General features: G+C 44.4%; 1 protein-coding gene across 2 annotated transcripts in view; it reads left to right on the forward strand.

The window, feature by feature from the left end:
• The window catches only part of DSCAM (DS cell adhesion molecule), a 399,852-nt gene that overhangs the window by 347,457 nt on the left and 28,878 nt on the right, over nt 1-23,517 (forward strand). For both annotated transcript variants that reach the window (XM_018552699.1, XM_018552700.1), the window contains exons 30-32: nt 6,185-6,334; nt 15,072-15,269; nt 19,864-20,166. In XM_018552699.1, coding sequence (XP_018408201.1) covers nt 6,185-6,334; nt 15,072-15,269; nt 19,864-20,166 — 651 coding nt within the window. The remainder of the gene's footprint in view (nt 1-6,184; nt 6,335-15,071; nt 15,270-19,863; nt 20,167-23,517) is intronic.

The following is a 23,517-nucleotide window of genomic DNA, read 5'->3' on the forward strand; positions in this document are numbered from 1 at the left end:
TTATTTTTTATAATTTTTATTTTATTATTGTTTATGTTTTATCACTTTTTTTATTTACTTTTTAATTATTATTTACCTTATTTTTTTAAATTTCTTTTTTTTACTTTTAACAATTTTTTTAATTTTTATTTATTTTAATATTGTTTCCTTTTTTTTCACTTAACTTCATTGCTTTCACACAGGAGCTAACCACTCCATGTGTGACATCATTTGGAGATGGCAGGTTCTAGTTATTGGACCTGTCACCTCCAATACAGGAGTTCTAGCATTGTGCTGGAACTCCTGTGACAGCTGAGATGGGAAGGCTGTGTGTCCTGTCTCAGTGTTCACAGGGAGCAGAGCGGAGAACGGAAGTACAGCCGCTGAAATCACTTGACCAGCTCCCACCCCGCTGTACTTTTAGCCCTGCATGCCCGAAGCAGGGATAAATGTAGAAAAAAACACTCCCCTGCTCTCTGCTCCTCCCCGGCCGCGACTGCTGCAGTGATATCTGGTGGCGCAGCAGAAAAACTGGCACTGCTGTGCTAGGATGAGGCTGAGGAGCCTCTCACCTAGCGCAGCAGAAGGCATGCGGCGATCCACTCACCGCGCGCCTTCTGCTGCGGTAGGTGAGAGGCTCCTACTAGCGCAGCGACCCACTCGCTTACTTTTGGGTCGCAACCCACAGGTTGAGAGCCACTGGCCTAGACTTTAGACTATACCTATTTACATATTAACAAGTAGTAAATGATCTTCGAAACAATCCACCATTGACCTCTGTAGCTGCTTTTCATGTGATGTTATTCATTCTCAAATGATCACAACAAAGACTGTTAGAAAGACCTGCTTACATTGGGCCTCATGCACATGGATGCACAAGGCCGTTGAACACGTTGCTCCTTGCACGTGTGAAAAACCGTATGCCCCTGGGTGCAGCCTGTACCCATGAGTAGGTGAGCTGGAGCTACTTACCCCGTTCATCCACCCCCAGCTGAGTGTGAGAGGAAATAGAAAAGCTGTTAATCCTGAATTTGTCAGCACTAACAGCTTGGCATATAGGCAGGGCAAGGAGCCTATTTGTCATCCTGGATGGTCCCTGAAAGGGTACACTACGGTAGCTTCTTGCTCCACCATCATTAGGTGGTTTAGGCACACCATCACCAAAACCTATAGTCTCAAGGTTCGAGTTACACCCTTTCCTGTCACGGTGCACCTTACCATGTCTGTGAGCTCTTCTTGGGTTTTTCGGCATTAAGCATCTGTTTCTCAAACCTCATCTTCTGTTCACACGTTCTCCAAGTTCAGGTGGATGATTTGGCCTGATCTGATGCCACCTTTGGGTAAGGTCCTTCAGATGTCTCTTTTAGCTGTAGGCAGTCCCTAGTTCTCTGTTGGGTTCTGTTTGCTGTGTTACCCAGCAGCCCTCTGATGCAGTGGCGTCACAAGGGGGGTGCGGCCCGCACCCGGGTGACACCATTGGAGAGGTGACACCAAAATGACTGACAGTCATTTTGGTGTCACCCCCCTTTGAAAAGTCGGGCACTCAGTCAAGGACCAAGAGCCTGACATTTGCTTGAGAAAGGAGGGGACTCGGCGGCATAACTTATCCCGCCTGGTGACGTCCCCTCCTCTCTCTGCTGGCGTCCATCACCAAGATGGCCGCCGGCAGGTAACAGCGGTACCGCGCGTGACATCAACACGCAAGACATACCCGCACCAGGTGTCACCCCGCCTCGGAATGCCTCTGCTCTGATGGACTGCTTTTGGACTCCTCAAAGGTGAAAGACTTCATGTGTCCCTCAAGAGACCAGAAAGAAAATAGGATTTTTGTACTCATCGTAAAATCCTTCTCTCGGAGTTCATTAAGGGACACAGGTCCCACCCCTCTGTGTTTGTGATCATGCTCTTGGTATTGGTTTGCTACAAAACCAAGGCATGCTGGTAGTAGGAAGGTTATCCTGGGCTGGCCTACAGTTTTTTTTTTTAATTTGTCCAATCCTCCTGTTGGTGGCAGTATAATCCAAAAGCGCCTCTGGTCTATAGTGTAAAATGAGGGCACCCAGCAGAATCAAATCTGTATGCAAAGCAAACTTCGAGTAACACTAATGTTTATGTGGACAAACATGAAATGGAAAGATCTGCACTCTGCTGCAGTTTCCTTGCTGCTTAGCAAAACCTGGTGTAAAAGACATCTGTGTACACATACGCATCCTATGCTGGGGTAGGCAGCCTTGGCATACCAGCTGTGCTGGATCAACAAATCCGATCATGCCTCTTCTTCTGGGAATCATGCCTGTGACTGTCAGAGTCTTACAACACCTTATGGGACTTCTAGTTCCACACCAGCTCGGGTGTCAAGGTTGCCTACCCCTACCCTACGCCTATACCAGCTTGTATGTCAGTAAAAGAAAAGCAATGTTTGCTAGAAAAAAGGGTTGTTAAGGGTTAACCAGGCCTTGGTGTGGACTCGGCCCGATTTTCCATTCCTTGGCAAAGGATCAGACTTCTAACCTGCAAGCGTGGAAAATGCAGATTTCAGGCTGAGGCTCTGTGCTGCCTTGTTTGGGCAAAGTATGCAAAACAAAAGAAGTCTGCAGGATCTCATGTGCTCCGGCACAGGCCGCTTGTCACATAGAAGCTTTAATGGTTAAATGGAAAGCTCGCAGCGCAATCTTCATGACTGTTTAAATAAGGCCAGGAGCATCTGGAGAAGAGTAATTGTCTTGTTCTCTCTCTGGCTCTTGAAGTTACAGATCTGACCTTACTTTCCAACTGCTGCCTGCCCCGGACAGGGATCTTCCTATCAAACTGAGATCACTGCATTCCCCGGACATAGACATCTGTACCTGACTCACCCCGTGTATGGACACAGAGCATCTACGGCAAAGCATCTGCTCCTTGTTCTGTGAGATTGATCGCAGAGAATGCAGAGATCAGTGTTGAGCATATTCAAAGCTTAAAATGGCTGCTTATTGCACCTTTCTTAAATGAGAACTATGAGGTGAGTGATTTTCACTCAACCTCATAGTTCGAGCCGCCGCGTGACAATAAAACTGTCACACGTCGGCTCAATAGATCGTGAAGTGAGCGAACACATATTGTCGCTCGGTCACTTCTCGATCATCACCCTGCAGAGAGCCGTGACTGCCACTCACGGCTCCCTGCAGGGATTTCCCCCCCCCCCTCCTCCCCCCTCCGATCCCCCAGCGCTGAATGGCGGAACGGACGGGGGAGGGGGCGGGTACAGCTGGCTCTGCCTCTAGATAGGCAGAGCCAGCTGTCACTCACGCAGCTGGGTGGATCTCGACAGTAATGCCGGGATCCGCCCCGGCTGCGGCGATCTCAGTATACCGTTTAAATATCAGTCATCTCTACATCAAAATTCTGTATTTTAACATGTCACCACATCCAGCATCCGATTTCCCTTTATTATCACTTTATTTTTTCTCACCCGGCACCCAAGACAAATATTCCATATCAAATGTTTGACCCTCACAAGACTCCTCTACTTTGTATTTTCACTTTTAAATTTCACATTTCCATGCGGCACCGGGATTCAAAGAATATTTCCATCCGTGTTGAAAACGTATGTTATATACAGAGCTGCGCATGTAAACAATTCTCCGGCTCTGGTGTCAGGGTTCAGCCGCAATCCAACAAGAGAAAAGTTTCTCCTTCAATTAATACTTTGCAGTTCTGCCCTCTCCACTGTACACAAAGCTATGGAGGTTTATTTTATTCTGCTAATGGCCTGGAACATAAGAACTTCCATTGCTACGCTGGAGCATTTTCTTATTTTAATGGGCTTTCCTGCCTTGTAAGCAGAGCAGTCCATATGGCCCTGTCATCTTCTTAAAGGTGCACCGCAGTCAAAAGTGCACATTTTGTATGGGCAACATGCAGGGAAATAAAATTAAAAGGTCTAATTAATAAATTAGCGATCCTTTGCATTGTGTTAAACTGTATTATGTTTTACATGAACATGTGTTGCATCAGCTCATTCGTAACGCCCCGCAACATGCAACAAAAAACACACATGACGCTTTTTAACCTGCAGTGTTGCATCATGCATTGTCCTCTACTGTACAGCGCATTGGGGGCGACATTTACAATATGACACTGCACATAGAGTAGGCGTTACCACAAGTTACATGCACCTTTTCCTGTGTTATATCAATTCAAAAACTCAAAGAATGCAGAAGAAAATATATATTGCTCCAGTGAGAATTCCAGGGAGCTTCTAACTGCCTGTTTGAGCTGACAACACAGTTCATCTGCTGCTTTGAAATCTCAAGCAGTGTTGTCAACCCTGCACAGTTCTCCTCTGTGTACTACAAAACCCCTCCTCTTCTTGTTATTGGGTTGAGGAAAGGGAACACATGATGTAAAAACGTTTTAGTTTTGGATTGAGCGATGGAGGGCTACAGGTATAGTCCCTGTCAGCTTTTTATTTGCCATCTGTGTCCCATTGGGGTGATTTCCCTTCACTTCCTTTCTGATACCCACAACAGGAAGCAAGAGGGAATCTCTCCAAAGAGAGGGGAATCCCTGGTGGTCAGCAGGGTCACTAGAACTAGTGTCCCCGTTGGAAGATTTCCCATCTATTCCTTTTCTTGTTACAACCAAAAATTTGGGATTTTCTTTCAGGGATAACGGTCACCAGAACAAATAAAAAGAGGGTGAATCTCTCTAACGTGGACACAGGCAGCAATAAAAACATGATAGGGGTTCTAATCCATATCTACTCCCAAACTTAAAGGAAGGTTTTGGCTTCAGTTGTACAGGGCAGGGCATTTCGTTGTTCTGCTCTGAAACGCATGCAAATCACAATCCCATGTATTCCTATGAGGTCTGTTAACACAAACGCACAGAATCACGCATAAAAATACGCCCGTTGTTGGAAATAGTCCATGAGCTGCTTATGTGGCGCATATCAGCTCGTTTTGCTCCATAGACTTCAATGGAAACGCGTCGATCAGCTTTTTTTCAGCGCGCTTTTGCAGCTGAGACTGCTTTTCGTTGGCCAACTGAAAAGGAGCTGAAAACGAACGAGCCTTAAAACGCTCTGCCATGTGAGCAGAAAATCCCTGTAAAACATGATGAAATGCGCATAAAAACATGCTAAAAACGCTGTCGCCATCTGTGTCCCATTTGGGAGATTTCTCTTCACTTCCTGTTCAATAGTCACAACAGAAAGTGAGAGGAAATCCCTCCAAAGAGAAGGAAATCCCAGGTGGTCAGTAGGAGGGTGAACCTCCCTAACGGGGACACCGACAGCACTGAAAACCTGTGTAGGAGTTCTATTCCCTCTGCACTCTATCCAAAACTAAAAAAAATTTAAAAGTTTTGACTTCAGCTGCACTTTAAGATCACTAAAGAAATAATTGCATGACCAGAAAATAAAGGTCTCAGTAAAGCGTTATTAAACCCTCAGCGTGTTTTTGCATATGTCTAGGGCTAGCAAGTAGTAGATATATGCAAAAAGTTTAAAAGAACAAAACAAAAACCTTTTGAAACAGGTTTAAACTTACTTGTGTCTTCGTCGCGCGCTCCCGTCCGAATATCTGAAGAGTCTCGGGCGGCCGCAAAGGATCTTGGGGCGGGCGCATGCGCAGTTCAGATGTTCAGCCGGGAGACGAGGAGAGACACAAGGTAAGTCTATGGAGCAGCGTGCACAGACTCCGTTGGACATGAGAGAAGAGGAGGACAGATTAGTCAGCGCTGGATCAGAGACCCGCACCAGCACTGGAGGGACATCTAAAAAGGACAGTAAAGAAGAAGATGATCGAATAAGCAGGTATCTTTTATGGTAAGTCTTTACAGCAGGATTGGGAAGGGGGCAAAAAGTTTGACTTTAATGTCGATTTAAGTGTAAAGCACAGGGACAGACTTGAAGACCAACTGCGCAGAAAAAGGGTTCTTAGGTCTAAATGCCAGAGTGGCGATACTTAGTGGTCTGTTTTGCTTTTAGAAGATTGGTTGGAATGGTCATGCCATCACTTAATCATCATACATCACTCCCCATACCCAAGATTTATGTTCCAGCAATTAATTCTGGCTGTGTGTTAAATACTCCTTTTAATCAATGTAGAACCTTTGCTTTAAATCAGTCACCTTTCTGTTATGCCAGCATTAAGGTTTCAAGCTGTTCCAACAGCCCCCTTATATCTTCTTCCCCTAACACTAAATCTTCTCTGCCTTCCAGATGACAGATCCACGGTGCTATTGACTGATGCTGACTTTGGCGAGTCATCAAAACAGAAGTCATTAACTGTGACTCACACGGTGCATTACCAGTCTGTCTCGCAGGCTACGGGGCCCTTGGTGGACGTTTCCGATGCTCGCCCTGGAACAAGTGAGTGTTCATTTATTAATGCTGTTTGAAGAGTTTTTTTATCTGTTTTTTTTTTCTTCCCCCAATTTGTTAATTTTTTAAAGAAATCTGTCAACTTGAAAGGAATCTTAAATGATAAAATTATCATATTTTCCTCTTCAACTCAATCGTTTGTATTTTGTTTATGATATATTTATATGTTTTAATCGTTCTTATGTTTACTTTCAACAAATATCCAGGATCTCCCTCCTTCCGTGTTACATTTCAGCCCAAAAAATGTTTTTACATTTTTTTTTTATTCTAGGCAAAACTATTTTTTTTTAGAATTTTTAATTTCAGCCAAAATGAAAGTGTTAGAACCAGTGACTTGCCGTGCCTTCTGTGCTGGGTGTGGCATCCCCCAGCCCACCGAAGCTTCGCCCCCACCAAAGCTCCGCCCCCAACTCGGTAACCAAGCTGTGTAGGGAGGAGGAAGGGAGGAGACAGGGTGGAACCTCCCTGTCCCTCACTTGCTCATCACTGCTGAGGCATCGAGATCGATGGCCTCAGTATTTCTTTTCTTTTTTTTTGATTGGACAGCTTGGACCAATGGCGCTTTGCCATTGGTCCAAGCCATCCACAGAGCTCACGCCTCTAACATAGAGTAGAGGCTGTGACTGCTCTAGCTTCACCATGTTCGATTACACAAGCAGTGGGGAAGCCCGCTGCTGTGTAACCTAACTACCTGTCAAAAGCCGGATGCAGCGCCGCCTGTAATTAACAGTTAGCACTTAGTCCAACACAGGTTACACAGCGGGGAGGATTTCCTTGCTGTGTAACCTGTAACAAGCCGATCTGAATGGAGAAAAAGATGTCAGCTTCAGACTTAAAGCTGACACCTTTTTTCTTCCATAATACTAGGTGAGGCTCTGCCTCACCTGCCTCCCCTGACTGCATGTACCTGGTTAGAACGTATGTCATATTTTTAATGACCCCCCCTCTAAAAATATTTAAATTAACTATTTGCTCTAGTGGCTATTGGCCCCAAAACAGAAAACATTAGGGAAATGTAAAATTGTAGAGCTGTGATCACAGCAAGAGTAGAGGTGGTGTTTGTCAAACAGGACATCTGTTCTAGTGAAAGCAATCAAACTCAAGACTTCCACTCACCTTGGGAAGATTTCTTTGCACTTCCTGTGTATCTGAACCAGGAAGTAAATAGAAATTTACCCAATCAGGTCACAGACAGCAATGAAAACATGACAGTGGTCCTAACCCTTCACTCTCCAAGACTAGAAAAAAAAAAAAGTTTTGGCTGGAGCTCAACATTAAAATTGGAAGTGGACCTAAAGTTTAAACATAGGCCTCACAAAGTAGCCAAAATGCAATAAATTGTGTAGAAAAATGTTACCATAAGAAAAGTAATATTAAAAAAGAACTATGGGGTAAGTGTTTTTCCCCATAATTCTCCTAAGGGTCACAGGACGACATACACTGAGTGGCCAGATTTTTATGACCACCCCATCAGTACTTCGTTGGGCCACGAGATGACTCCACAAGATTACTTTGTTGGGCCGACTCGTGACTCCACGATATGATGAAAGGTGATTTCCCTTCTGTTGTCTTGTACCAGTCTTGCCACTCTCCGTTCTGCCCTAACATTGACTAGTCGCTGACGGCCACAATTCGCACGTTCAGACCCAGATTTTCGTCTGACAGTCCAGTCTTTAAACACTTTAACAACAGCTGCTCTTGAACATTTATCGAATTCTGCTGTTTTGCTAATACTCGCTCCATGGCTCCGAGCGCCAACAATCATCCCACGTTCAAAGGCTGTTAAATCGCGTTGTTTACCCGTATCTTCAGGAAAAAAATCACTTCTACTGTCGTGGTAAACAACCTGCTTCCCTATTTATAATGGTCTGGCCCTCTAACAACTTCAGCGCCAAATTATTGCTAATTATAGCTAATTTGCCTACAAACGTCAGGTGGTCATAATAATCTGGCCACTCAGTGTATATTAGCGTCCTCCCATGACCCAAAGTTCAGTATATTGCAAGCTATAGCTTGCGGTATACTGAGACCGCCGAGGCCGGGACAGATCCCAATATTATTGTCGAGATCCACCCAGCTGCGTGAGTGACTATCTAGAGACAGAGCCAGCTGTACCCTCCCCCGTCCGTTCCTCCAGTCAGCAGTGGAGGATCGGGAAGGGGGGGAATCCCTGCACTGTCAGTCATGGCTCTCTGCAGGGAGATGATCGAGAAGTGAGCAAGCGACGCAGCATGCAGTAAGTATGCGTTCACTCACTTCCCGATCTATTGAGCCGACATGTGACAGTTTCATTGTCACACGTCGGCTCGAACTATGAGGCTGAGTGATTTTCACTCACCTCATAGTTCTCCTTTAATTAAAATAGGATCCCTAGCATTTCCTGCTCACAATGTGCCTGCCTAGGCATCTTCTTGCCTTACACGTTGGATTGGAATACAGGTTCATGAATAGACAAACTATGTCAATATATAAATATTCCAGATCCAGCATAAGCCTCTGGATCTAGTGATTTATGGCAACATATACTTATACACAAACATTTACTTGAAGTGGACCTGAACTGTGGAAACTATGCCCCAAAAAAGACTGGAACTGGTCACCAGTATTGCCTGTGGTCTCTGTGCATCTGATCTTTCCTTCATTAATTGCTTACCACCCCTTGTTGTGCACTGTGTCTCTGTGTGGAGGCAGTCATCTTAGTAGAGGAGCAGGTCTTTGCTTCCTTATGTCAGAGCTGAACCCTGAGACTGGTGGGCGAATACTGAAGAGGCACCAGGAGAGGTGAAGGAAGCACAGATCCTCAAAATGAATAAAGCAGAAGCAGTAAGATTCTTGCTCTGCAGGTCCTCAGGTGCAGCTTCCTCTCCATCAAGGAAAACAGCACAGTAGTGACATCACCAAATCTCTCTTTAAGGTAGCAGTGCCTTACATGATCTTACACTGTAGATATACTGCTATGAGGCTCAAGTTACAGGAAGCGCACTGCTATATACAGGAGGAATCAGCAGGACAACATAGTAAAAAAAGGTACTGGGAGGACTCAAAAAATAGTGTGTTAATGCATCATATATGATTTTTTTTTATTTTGCCCATAGTTCCACTTTAATATAAAAATAAATTATCATAAAACATGACATAGATGCATCTTTTGGGATCATCTAATTATGTAGCATTGTCTAGTCCTCCTTAGCCACGCAACTTTTCATAATATTTGGCATACCCTGACCCCCCTTCGTCCAGTATTGCTAAATGATGATAAATGCATGCATCAGAAAGTACACTATATTGCCAAAAGTATTGGAACGCCTTTACACGAACATGAACTTCAATGGCATCCCAGTCTTAGTCCGTAGGGTTCAGTATTGGGTTGGCTCACCCTTTGCCGCTATAACAGCTTCAACTCTTCTGGGAAGGCGTCCACAAGGTTTAGGAGTGTGTCTATGGGAATGTTGGACCATTTGTGAGGTCAGGTACTGATGTTGGAGGAGAAGGCCGGGCTCGCAGTCTCTGCTCTAATTCATCCCAAAGGTGTTCTATCGGGTTGAGGTCAGGACTCTGTGCAGGCCAGTCAAGTTCCTCCACCCCAAACTCGCTCATCCATGTCCTTATGGACCTTGCTTTGTGCACTGGTGCGCAGTCATGTTGGAACAGGTAGGGGCCATCCCCAAACTGTTCCCACAAAGTTGGGAGCATGAAATTGTCCAATATGTCTTGGTATGCTTATGCCTTAAGAGTTCCCTTCACTGGAACTAAGGGGCCAAGCCCAACCCCTGAAAAACAACCCCACATCATAATCCCCCCTCAACCAGATTTTACACTTGGTACAATGCAGTCAGGCAAGTACCGTTCTGGCAACCGCCAAACCCAGACACGTCCTTTGGATTGCCAGACAGAGAAGCGTGATTTGTCACTCCAGAAGACACATCTTCACTTCTCTAGAGTCCAGTGACAGCGTGCTTTCACCACGGCATCCCACGCTTTGCATTGCACTTGGTGATGTAAGGCTTGGATGCAGCTGCTCGGCCATGGAAACCCATTCCATGAAGCTCTCTACGCACTGTTGTTGTGCCAATCTGAAGGCCACACGAAGTTTGGAGGTCTGTAGATATTCACTCTACAGACAGTTGGCGACTTCTGCGCACTGTGCGCTTCAGCATGCGCTGACCCCACTCTGTCATTTTACATGGCCTACCACTTTGTGGCTGAGTTGCTGTTGTTCCCAGTTGCTTCCACTTTGTTATAATACCACTAACAGCTGACCGTGAAATATTTAGTAGCAAGGAAATGTCACACCTGAATCCAATGATTTGGAGGGTGTCCCAATACTTTTGGCAATAAAGTGTATTTAGAAAGTTCTTGTCGTCATGAGTAAATCGACAGAAGGTTATTTTCTCCGGAACCATAGCATTGTATTGAAGGCTTACACTCTTCACTTGGATTGGGCATTCATTTCTAGTACAGTACAGAGAGTTGAAGAGACTGTGCTATAATGGTGCATCTCAGTACAGAAGCCTCTCCTGGTCTCTATCCAATTTTCTGAAAATTACTGGTGATTAACTGCCTCCGGGCCGGCCGTAGTAAAAAAACGGCCGGCCAGGAGCTCTCTAGATCTGAGCGGGTGTCTCTAGACGTCCGCTCAGACACGCCCCCTTGCGCGCGCAGCCGGGTGCGCGAGCGGGACATGGCCGCACTAAACACCTGGTCTTGAAGTGGTTAAAGGACCTTTCCAGCTTGCCTAAAATGAAATACGTGAATTATGAAGCTGGAGAGCAACGTCTTTGTACAGAGGTTTACATACCAAGAGCTGAAAAGGCAACTGTACAGAGGTTCACCATTTTATATGGTCTGTTGAACTCTCAGTAACGTTCAGTAAGAACTTTGATCCTGACACAGTCGTCAGATATAAAGAGCTGAATTCAGCACCCTTTGTAAATTGAAGCATCACATTTCGGTTATCCTTTCACAGGTATTACAGTCCTTTCCTTGTGTATTCTGTTTTTATGTGACAGATTCACTTTTAGACTGAGGTAGAGGAGGTAGAGGCCAGCTAGAGACTGCAGTGCATGTGGTCTATGGACCGCAGGCCTGCAAATGCCTTCCTTTCCTGAAAGTAAAGTTGCGCACAGTAGGACTTCATTAATTAATTTGCCAATTTCAAGCCTGGTAAATTATTTGCATTTCCTTAATCAGCTACAATTACTTTTAATAATATATTGGGTTATTATGAAAAAGCTCTTAGCTGTATGATTAATTGATTGAATGTCTAAAAAAAATAATTTGCAAAATTAATCTGGAAGTATGCATCTTTTATTTTACCCTGGAGAATGCAGAGTGCAATATTCAGGAGAAGAAACAATTAACCCTTTTATACATATGTCACTGGCCTCTAGTAGAGAAGTAGGCAGACATTTCTAGTCTCTAATGAACAGTCTGCATCTCTGTGATGTCACCGGTCTCTAGTGAATGGATAAGGCTGCATTCTCAGTGATGTCACTGGTCTCTAGTGAATGGATAGGCTGCATTCTCAGTGATGTCACCGGTCTCTAGTGAATGGATAGGCAGCATTCTCAGCGATGTCACCAGTCTCCAGTGAATAGATAAGCGGCATTTTTAGTGATGTCACCAGCTTCTTGTGAATGGATAGGCGGCATTTTTAGTGATGTCACTGGTCTGTAGAGAACGGATAGGCTACTTTCTCTTTGCATGAAGGGGTGAAGGCTTTTATTTTTTTCAATGAGGTCTTCAGCCTGCATGTAACCACTATGTCATATCTGACCTAGTGGTCACATGATTAGGAACTAGCCTAATTATGTGACCACTGTATGTGACAGTAGGGATTGAGAGGCTCTTAGTGTCAGTTGGTGGCTCTCGAGCCAGGGAGGGGACCAGGCAGTGCTGGTTAACTGCAGTACAGAGAAGTCAGCTCACCAACCTGTCTTTGCAGTGTTTAGGGCTGTGTATATCTCAGAAATAGATAAACAACTATTCAAAGGCTTTTTTTTACATGCAGGTGTCATATATGTATTTCAGTAGTATGTTTGTTTGCCTGGAGTTCAGTGTAATGGATATGCAGAGATGTTGCTGTAAAATCACAATAATTTGTATACAATCATATGTTAGATGGATGTTTTGTCCTGAAGCTTTTTTTCAGAAACAACAATACTGCTTAGAATGATAGAAATAACACAGCGGGGTGCGAGAACTTTGATCCTGACACAGTCGTCAGATATAAAGAGCTGAATTCAGCACCCTTTGTAAATTGAAGCATCACATTTCGGTTATCCTTTCACAGGTATTACAGTCCTTTCCTTGTGTATTCTGTTTTTATGTGACAGATTCACTTTTAGACTGAGGTAGAGGAGGTAGAGGCCAGCTAGAGACTGCAGTGCATGTGGTCTATGGACCGCAGGCCTGCAAATGCCTTCCTTTCCTGAAAGTAAAGTTGCGCACAGTAGGACTTCATTAATTAATTTGCCAATTTCAAGCCTGGTAAATTATTCGCATTTCCTTAATCAGCTACAATTACTTTTAATAATATATTGGGTTATTATGAAAAAGCTCTTAGCTGTATGATTAATTGATTGAATGTCTAAAAAAAATAATTTGCAAAATTAATCTGGAAGTATGCATCTTTTATTTTACCCTGGAGAATGCAGAGTGCAATATTCAGGAGAAGAAACAATTAACCCTTTTATACATATGTCACTGGCCTCTAGTAGAGAAGTAGGCAGACATTTCTAGTCTCTAATGAACAGTCTGCATCTCTGTGATGTCACCGGTCTCTAGTGAATGGATAGGCAGCATTCTCAGCGATGTCACCAGTCTCCAGTGAATAGATAAGCGGCATTTTTAGTGATGTCACCAGCTTCTTGTGAATGGATAGGCGGCATTTTTAGTGATGTCACTGGTCTGTAGAGAACGGATAGGCTACTTTCTCTTTGCATGAAGGGGTGAAGGCTTTTATTTTTTTCAATGAGGTCTTCAGCCTGCATGTAACCACTATGTCATATCTGACCTAGTGGTCACATGATTAGGAACTAGCCTAATTATGTGACCACTGTATGTGACAGTAGGGATTGAGAGGCTCTTAGTGTCAGTTGGTGGCTCTCGAGCCAGGGAGGGGACCAGGCAGTGCTGGTTAACTGCAGTACAGAGAAGTCAGCTCACCAACCTGTCTTTGCAGTGTTTAGGGCTGTGTATATCTCAGAAATAGATAAACAACTATTCAAAGGCTTTTTTTTACATGCAGGTGTCATATATGTATTTCAGTAGTATGTTTGTTTGCCTGGAGTTCAGTGTAATGGATATGCAGAGATGTTGCTGTAAAATCACAATAATTTGTATACAATCATATGTTAGATGGATGTTTTGTCCTGAAGCTTTTTTTCAGAAACAACAATACTGCTTAGAATGATAGAAATAACACAGCGGGGTGCGAGTCTAGCCAGGCTAAAAATACTGCACATCGCCGCCGCAGATGTGACAACTCAGAATTAGAGGGAATTCTCAGGGAGCGCAGTCACAGGACAATAGAGCAGAGGGAGCGCTGCCGAGATCCCTACTGATGAGAGGACAGCCATCAGACACTGTGCTGACAATCAGGATCTGCAGATACTTGCCACCAGGACTCCACTGTATCATAGTATTAGTTATGGTGCTGGTTATGCATATTTATCACTTGTTCCCAGGCAAAAATGACAATATAAATCACTGCAGATATCTTGGTTGTCACATGCTTTTTGGAGCTATGTTGGATTAATGATCCTTTAAAAGCCTACAAGTGTGCTCAAATTTTATCTGCATATGTGTGCTGTGTATATGCATTATATTGTACATCCATCAGGCATGTGTCTGTCATTTATTTGTATATCTGAGTATATCTGTGTCTCATGTCAATCTGTCTGACTGTCTATCTAATAGTCTAACTGTCATCTATTTATGTAACTATCTATCGGTCTCAGAACTATTATCTATCTATCTATCTATCTATCTATCTATCTATCTATCTATCTATCTATCTATCTATCTATCTATCTATCTATCTATCTATCTATCCATCTCTATCTATCTATCTATCTATCTATCTATCTATCTATCTATCTATCTATCTATCTATCTATCTATCCATCTATCTCTATCTATCTATCTATAATGGATCTTTCCTCTAAAATCTATTTATCTGTCTATCGATCTGCTCCTTCTCTTCTCTGCCCTGCTTCTCTTCTCGTCTCTTCACTTCCCTGCTCCTTCTCTTCTCTCCTCTGCCCTGCTCCTTCTCTTCTCGTCTCTTCTCTTCCCTGCTCCTTCTCTTCCCTGCTCCTTCTCGTCTCTTCTCTTCTCTTCTCTTCCCTGCTCCTTCTCTTCCCTGCTCCTTCTCTTCTTGTCTCTTCTCTTCCCGGCTTCTTACTCTTCTCTTCTCTGCTCCTTGTCTCTTCTCTTCTCTGCTCCTTCTCTTCTTGTCTATTCTCTTCTCTACTCCTCTTCTCTTCTCTGCTCCTTCTCTTCTCTGTTCCTTCTCTTCTCTTTTTCCCCCTCTCCTTCTCTTCTCTGCTTCTTCTCTTTTCTATTCTCTTCTCTTCGCTCTTCTCTTTTCTCTTCTCTCTTCTCACGTATCTCTTATGTATCTGCCAGGCTACCTATAAACCTTTCTGTCTGCCTGTTTCTCTATTTATCTTGGATAATTGTATATTTTTGGGGTGACCGTCCCTTTTTTGGCCTCTCACAGATCCGACCACAAGGAAGAACGCCAAGGCCGGCCCAGCAGCTCGGAACAGATATGCCAGCCAGTGGACACTAAACAGACCGCATCCCACCATATCCGCACACACACTGACCACAGACTGGAGACTACCCACTCCTAGGGCCACAGGCTCTGTAGACAAGGAAAGCGACAGCTACAGTGTCAGCCCATCGCAGGACACAGGTAACTGGGATACAGTCTTTATGGTGAAACCTGGAAGGAAAATTTCTACAGGCAAGGAGGGTTGATGGGAATGTGGTGACTTAGAACTCCATGCCCTTTTCAAAAATAGCCATCAGGTTATGGCAAATAACACATGCTTTGTAGCTTAGTGAATGGTGCCTAATTTGTGCATAGATGCCTATGTGTCTGACACCTAGTGGTGATAGATGGAAATACACATTATGAGGACATCCAATTGGGCAGGACTTTTATATGGCTAAGCGGACAAATAGAGCAATGGATACAAGTTATGTGTTAGTTACATCTGCTTTATGTTCATATCAGTGTCTGTCTCCTGAAGCCCTGTCTATGCTAATGGCCTGCAATAAAATGACATGGATTAATTGCCAGTTTAAATAAGGGTATGTTTTTGGGTTGTGTGAGATCACCAGAGGAACCCTGTGTTAAAAATAAACTCCTTTCAGCTAGTGTCCCTGGTTGGAATCAAACATTGGACTGCACATACATCTACATAGCTTGTGTCTGGCTTTCTGTTCACTTCAGATGGGTCTATGTGAGTGTAAAGTGTAAACTGCAAATTAAATATACCTGTCTGAATGATCACAGAAGCATCTCATACTGATGCCTCCTAGACAAGCCCAAAGCCCGACAAGAATCACTAAAACACGACCCGCCTCTCCTCTTCTCCGTAACATAGTCCACAGTAAGCCCCCATTCACACGAGAAACGAGCGGCTCGTAAAGATCTGTGATGCGTGCACGGGCGTATAGGGCCGCTCCCGGGAAGGACAGGTGCTGTGTGTGATTTGTACGCAGCAGCCTGTCATTCTCTATGGGAGCACGCGGCTGTACGCCGCCCTACGCTCACCCGACCTGCACGTCCGTACGGGTGCGAGTGTCCCTGCTCGGACGCAGACAGGATCCATCCAGTCAGCTTACGAGTATGGACACCCGCACCCATAAGGACGTTGGGCGTACTCTTATATAGAAGGACAGGCTGCCCCGTGTAATTACACATAGCACCTGTCCTTCCCGGGAACGGCCCAATACGGCCGTGCACGCAGCACGGATCTGTACGGGCCGCCCGTTTCTCGTGTGAATGGGGGCTAATAGTCCACATAAAGATCTGGGGAAATGTTAACTGATATGAATGCAACACAAGCAGAGAGCACAAAAAGTTAGCAGCTCACACAATTTCTGGCAGGAATTTATTGAACAAATAAGAGAATTTCATTGTTAGGGTTCAGATACATTTGAACAGCCTCCTCAACAATGCAGCAAGCTTACCGGCCAGGTCTCACTGCTGTAATACAATGCACTCTACAGGAATTGAGAATCTTCAGTCATTTGCGTGAATATTCACATCTGTTATCCATTAATGTAAAAAGCAGCTGCACAGGATCAGGAATTCAGAGTGAACAGGAATTTCCTTTTGCCATGATTGGATAATTGGAACATTCACACAATTATTTGAGTGAAAATTCACAACTTTCACAAATCGGCTTATATGATTATGAGACTTTTGCACAGCACAGCGGCTTAGTGGTTGGCACTTCTGCCTCGCAGCACTGGGGGTCCTTTGGTTTAAATCCTAACCAAGACACTACTTGCATGAAGTTTGCATGTTCTCCCTGTGTTTGCGTGGGGTTTCCTCTGGGTTCTCTGGTTTCCTCCCACACTCCAAAGACATGCTGGAAGGTTAATTAGCTCCTGCAGGTCTCAAATAACCCAACTGCAGCCACCTATGGCAGACCCTGATAGACCTAGTGTGTCTATGTGAGATAGGGACCTTAGCTTGTAAGCTCCTTGGGGGCAGGGACTAATGTAAATATGCAATATGTGAAGTGCTACATAAATTGTTGGGACTACATTATATAAATGCATGTAATAGTAATAAGTGGTTGGCCCCAAAAAAATGGCACTCACAAGGAGATCCGTCCATCCAGTACTTTATTTGTAAAAAAGCATAACAGCAGCAGCATAACAAATGCTTACATGTTTCAGCCCCAAACTGGGCCTTAGCCTTTAATGAAGATAACCACTACATTGAGTGCACTACAAAGCTGCCTATGTAACACACTTATGGCAACGAGCAAAAAATCCCATTAAAAAACTAGCATAAGGTTAACAGTAGTAGAACAATTCCCTCAAGACACGATGTAGTCTCCTGCTAAAACAAAACCCTTGTGTAACAGTGCATGCTGGGAGATTCTCCCAACGAAATAGGCAGATTGTGATGAACGACGCTTTGCTGTTCCCTATTTTTAATACATTATTCTGACCTCTCGCTGACCCACGTGGCTGCAGTCGATCTCTATCTCCTGCTTAAGCCCACGCTAAGCAGAACTCGGTAATGAGTATAATCTACAGCCGTAGAAATGTGAAATTCTGGAAGCCGATAAAAAAGTTCCTTCTCATATTCTCCCCGAAAATAAATCTCTGTTTTTATTGCTGTTCCTATGGTAACTTAATTTATCAGCCCGCCCAGTAAAACTAGATTAGAAACTGTATTACCCGGAGATACAAGATTATATTTATTGTCTGCACGGCTTTGTCCGCGGACTGTTCTCAGGCGCGCAATAGACATCATTTTATTTTGGATTCTGTAAGCGGAGCGCCTGATGGAATTGAAAAAAAAATAAAAATGATTGGTACTTTGCTATCATCCTGTGTTTTATGAACATCGGGATGATGATGCTGATTCCTACAGGGAACATTACAAAGCCAGGGGTTGATTAAAGCTAGTGCCGGGTGACTATTCACTGAGCTTGTTAAAGAGCAAAATTAACCATAAAGAGGAACTGAACTCTGCATGCTGTGCTCCCCCAAAAAAGTCAGAGGGCAAAGGACTAGTCACCACTATTGCCAGTAGTTGATATTTTCCCCTTTACTGACTGAGCATGCCTTGTTCTGTGCTGTGACTCTGTATGGAGGTGGCCATCTTGGTAAAGGCAGGGCTTTGCTTCCTCATGTCAGAACCTCCAGCAAGGAGAACAAGAGGGACATCGCCAGATCTCTTGAGACTACCAATCTGAGACAGCGGTGCCATAGATCTCACACTGCAGATTTAGGGTGTAGTCTAGGTATGTTCCGATACCACTTTTTTAAGACCAAATACAAATACTTGCCCTCAGGTACTTGCCAATACCAATTGCTGATACTTTTTCTCAAAGGGACATGACATTTCTTCTAACACAATACAGACTAATGATTTTAGGGCAGTTTCTCACCAGGGCTAAATACAGATGTCACCCGGGCTAAATGCATGTCCCCAGAGCAGAATACACATCCCCAGAGCAGAATACACGTCCCCAGAGCAGAATACACGTCCCCAGAGCAGAATACACATCCCCAGAGCAGAATACACGTCCCCAAAGCAGAATACACGTCCCCAGAGCAGAATACATGTCCCCAAAGCAGAATACATGTCCCCAAAGCAGAATACATGTCCCCAGCAGGCTGCCGAGGTCCCCACAAGCACGGGAACTCGAACAGTTGCTGTGGTTTAAAAATGTAAAGGGCCAGTATCGGCCTTAATCGGGGGAAATTTCATGAGTACAAGTTCTCGTGAAAATGCCTGGTATCGGAACATCCCTGGCCTGGGTTTGGTTTGCTTGGAAATTTGCTGGACCCAGCTAGAGATCTGGGGTCTAACAAATGTCCAAGCAAACCAAATCCAGGGCTGCCTATATCCTAGGAACCAGTGATGCTGTGCGACCCATACAGTGTCATTGGTTGCTAGGACTCCAGCAGCTGAGTCACACAGCATCATTGGTGCAGGTGGGCACACCCTAACAACCGTGATACTGTGGGGCTGCCAGTGTCTTAGCAACCAATGACATGCGCACTTTATTTCTTCAGATCTCTGTCCTAAAGCTAGACTCCAGTCTTTCCTCTTTTTCCACTTTTGTAGCAAGTCCTCTCCTGTGTTGAAACTGATTACTCTCATTTCACTGCAAACGTCCATCTCCGCAATATAAACCTTTGAAGCTGCAGCAGATATCACTAACCCACCTTAATTTTAAACTGAATAACTTCAATCATAAAACCCCTCTCCTCCTGATCTGTAATGTCAATGACCCAACTCTCACAGCTATTGGCTTTCTCTGTCATCAATCATTTTGTTCCCAAACATTAAATGAAAGAACACATCCCCAGCATCCCTTTAGATGTGCATGCTCAAGCAACTGATCAACAGCTAAACTAAAGTCTGCAGCATTGAGTGGCCAGCATGAAGGAGCAGGCACATCGAAAGGGATGCTGGAGATGCATTCTTTCACATAACGATCTTAAAGAAAGATCTGAGGCCGAGTGCTGTGATTTTTACTGGAGCTTGCTGGCCCCTTCCAACAAACTTGGAGCAAAGAGCTGCAGAAAGACCCAGTTATGGCCCCACTGGGTTTCAAAAGAGGTATTCCTTGAAAACAAAATGATTGGATTGAAAAATTTTAATTGCATGTTGATCGGAGGGCAGGGGAAACAAGGGAAATTATATGAGTATGCTACACTTCAGCTTCAAGTCTGTCTAGCCTAACTGCCATTTGTCAGCAGCAAAAAACTTGAATACTAATCAAAGGGTACTTTGCATTCCACAGACAGAGCAAGGAGCAGCATGGTCTCCACGGAAAGTGCCTCGTCTACCTATGAAGAGCTAGCAAGGGCGTACGAGCACGCCAAGATGGAGGAGCAGCTGAGACACGCCAAGTTCACCATCACAGAGTGCTTCATATCAGACACATCATCAGAACAGCTCACAGCAGGGACTAATGAGTACACAGACAGTCTGACCTCTAGCACGCCCTCAGAGTCTGGGATATGCAGGTTTACTGCATCGCCCCCTAAACCCCTGGACGGAGGAAAGGTGCAAAACATGGCAGCCCCAAAGGCACATCGGCCAGGTAAGAGTATGGCGGGCAATTTTATTAATGGTATCACGATGGGTCTCAGTTACCTTTTACTTTAAGCGGATACAGTTAAATTATTTGTCTTATTAATGTCAGCAGCAGTTCGGTTGAGTGGAGTAGTTCTAAAGGGGATGAGAGAGAGGGCGCATACAAATGTGCAATATTGATGCACCCGTGCAAACACATTATGCCGACCCGTGCAGCAACAAACCTAAGACTTACTTTCTTGTGCCTCCAACCTGTAGAGTTTCATGGCAAGCTTATAATAGCAATGTCCAGGAATTCAGCTGTTGACTGTTGACCATCTTATGTAAAAGCTGTATTCATATTTATATGTGTCGCATTGACATGAATTGACTTATTTGTTAATAAATCAGTGCAGAAAATGGAAGCCCCTTAAAGTATACTGGTATTACCCGTCAGACATGCCTAGCACACTAGACATTATAAGGTAACATTCAAGTCTTGACAGCCACTCTCTGCCACCATAAGAACTACTGGAGCCTCTGAACAGAGATGAGCCTGGGCTTGGTGCAAACTCAATTTTGCCTGAGTCCGCCCAAGCCCGCCACCTCCTCCTCCTCCCGACTGATACAGTTGCAGGGAGACACATTCCATGCCCCACAGCTATAGGCCACAAAGGGGTGGGGAACACCCCTGCTGCAACTACTGCCACTGATTGAGTCGGGGAGAGGGTGGCGGTCAGAGTTTGAGCAGGCTTGGGTAAACTGGGTTCACACCAAGCCTCCTCTTTACCTCTGAAGTTCCAGTGCATCTACTGACTTTCTGAAAGTCATAATTTGCATAGGCATAGACGCACCCATTTGGACACTGTGATTGGTTGTTCAGGAGCTAGGCAATGCAATGTGGGATGGAGAAGGGATTAACCTATTCTCCCCACAACTGGCCTACAAGATATAAATATTCCGTCAGGTTTTTATTGCTGCCTGTATATCATTTATGAGCGGAGTGTCTCATTCTGTAGTCTAATAGCCTCTGTCAATATGCTAAAGTGCGGCTTTCCTGCCGAGATTAGACTTTCAAACGCCTGGAAATATTTTTACACCTGAAGATTTTCATAACCAGAAATGTTTAGGGAACAAAACAATACCTCCTCTTTCTTATCAGAAAAGCACCCAACCGTCAAATATTTTGACAAGCGGCATATTTAACTCGAAGCCATAAAACTTTTTAGCCATCGTCTTCTTATTTTCTCAGCTGGTTCCAGAAAAAAAACTAAATTAAACGTCTTCATTTTAATTTCATGGTTTTGTAATTTTAATCGTGCTTGGCAGACACCTCGCATTAAGTCTTCGGACAATGGGTGATTGAACCTGGAACAAACAAAAAGGGGGAACGCTCAAGTGCCAAAGTCCCGGAATTCATTTGTATAGCAAGTAAGATCAATCACCTGATAAGTAGAGTTTGCATTAAAGGAGAACTATGGGGTAAGTGTTTTTTCCAATAGTTCTCCTCAGGGTCACGGGAGGACACAAACTAGCGTTCTCCCGTGACCCAAAGCTCAGTATTTCGCGAGCTACAGTTCGCGGTATACTGAGAGCGCCACAGCCAGGACGGATCGCGACATTACTGTCGAGATCCACCCAGCTGCGTGAGTGACAGCTGGCTCTGCCTATCTAGAGGCAGAGCCAGCTGTACCCTCCCCCTCAATCCTCCAGCGCTGACTGGCGGAACGGACGGACGGGGGGAATCCCTGCAGGGAGCCATGAGTGACAGTCACAGCTCTCTGCAGGGATAGATCGAGAAGTGAGCCAGCGACGGTATGTGTGCGCTCATTTCCTGATCTATTGAGCCAAAGTGTGACAGTCTCATTGTCACAGGTCGGCTTGAACTATGAGGCTGAGTGAAAAATCATTCACCTGATAGTTCTCCTTTAACTATATAAGTGTTTTGATGTCTGCAGATTGTATCTGGTTGTTCACTAGCCGGACTTTGACTGTTATAATCTATCGTAAATTCTACGTCAGATTAACTCCGGCCGTCCCTTCCATCTTGCACAGTTGTACCGGCTCCTCTCCTGGACTGAACCGACTTACTCTGATTTCACTGCACACTGTGAGCTTCTCACAATGTGTATTAGAAGCTGCAGCATGTCATAGCCCGCCCCATTTCCTGGCTGGAGGATGTCCAGCAACATCTAGCGCTTTCTTCCCCAGCCTTACTGCCCCTGGCCTTCCCCTTTAATTATATGGATTTCAGTTCCTTTCATAGTGGAGGCCCAGCATCACATGCAGGCATTACCTAGGGCTTGGTACTGTTTTCAGAAAGCTATGCACAACCCTTCTCTCTACATGTGATTGCACAGAGAAGCACAGATACCATATGATGACATTAGTGGGTCTCAAATAATACTGACAAAAAGATTTAATTGAAAAACATCATTAGCGTGGTGATGGAGGAAGGAGGGAGGGAACAGGGAATGCAAAAAAATAAGCAGAATAAACTGCAGCTTCCAATCCATATTTCCAGATACTGCTCATCTATCACCGGTCTTTGCCAGTCCCATCGATGACTTCCATACTTCCACAACATGTCGTCCCACTTAATTTGCAGCTTCATCCACAAATATGCTCTACTTTTCCCTCTTCGTTCCTCTATTGATTATAATGTGATTACAGTGTGTTCCTCACTTACTGTAAAACAGTTACAGGGCATGTCCAGCCATTACCCAAATTTAACTCCAGGCCTCACTCTCCTCCTCTAGATTATGTCCCTGCATTATTTTATTTTATCGTGTTCATTTTGTGAGAAACTGCTTTCCTACTCCCTGGGACATTGTCGCTAGGCTTTCAAAATTCGTGCAGGTGAAGCTGCTCGGCGGTCAGTTTCTAATGATCGAGGCATGCCCGCCCCAGAACTACTTATTTTAAGAGTCCCTGCACAGTGGACAGACTCTTGCAAGTCGGTGCGGAAGGGTTTTTTTTTGCTGGCAGAGAAATAAATCTATGCATGTGGAAAAGGACAAAGGGGTGGTGGACAGGTGGAGTTCTGTAGTCCAGTAGGCAGTGCTGACAATGCTGGTTGGTTTTTAAGTTCAGCAAAGCCACGGTGTAGTCAGCTCAAATAGGTTGTTAGGAGCACACTGTATTTTCTGGCAAGCCACCAGGTATGCAGGTGATGTTTTTTTTTCCCCTTACATACGTTTTAAAATAAATGGACTTCAAGTATCCAATTAAGACATGTGGAGTTACCAATTAAATACCATTTCAAATATCAAAATACATATGTGCTTGTGCAATATTTGCAAAACGTATACAGAACATGTGCTTTTCCCATGCAGTACATAGTAACAGGTTCTCTTTAAGGTTGGCTCCACCAGCAGCC

This window comes from Nanorana parkeri, unplaced genomic scaffold, assembly GCF_000935625.1.
Source record: "Nanorana parkeri isolate BGI_ZX_2015 unplaced genomic scaffold, ASM93562v1 scaffold95, whole genome shotgun sequence".
Classification (NCBI taxonomy): Eukaryota; Metazoa; Chordata; class Amphibia; order Anura; family Dicroglossidae; genus Nanorana; species Nanorana parkeri.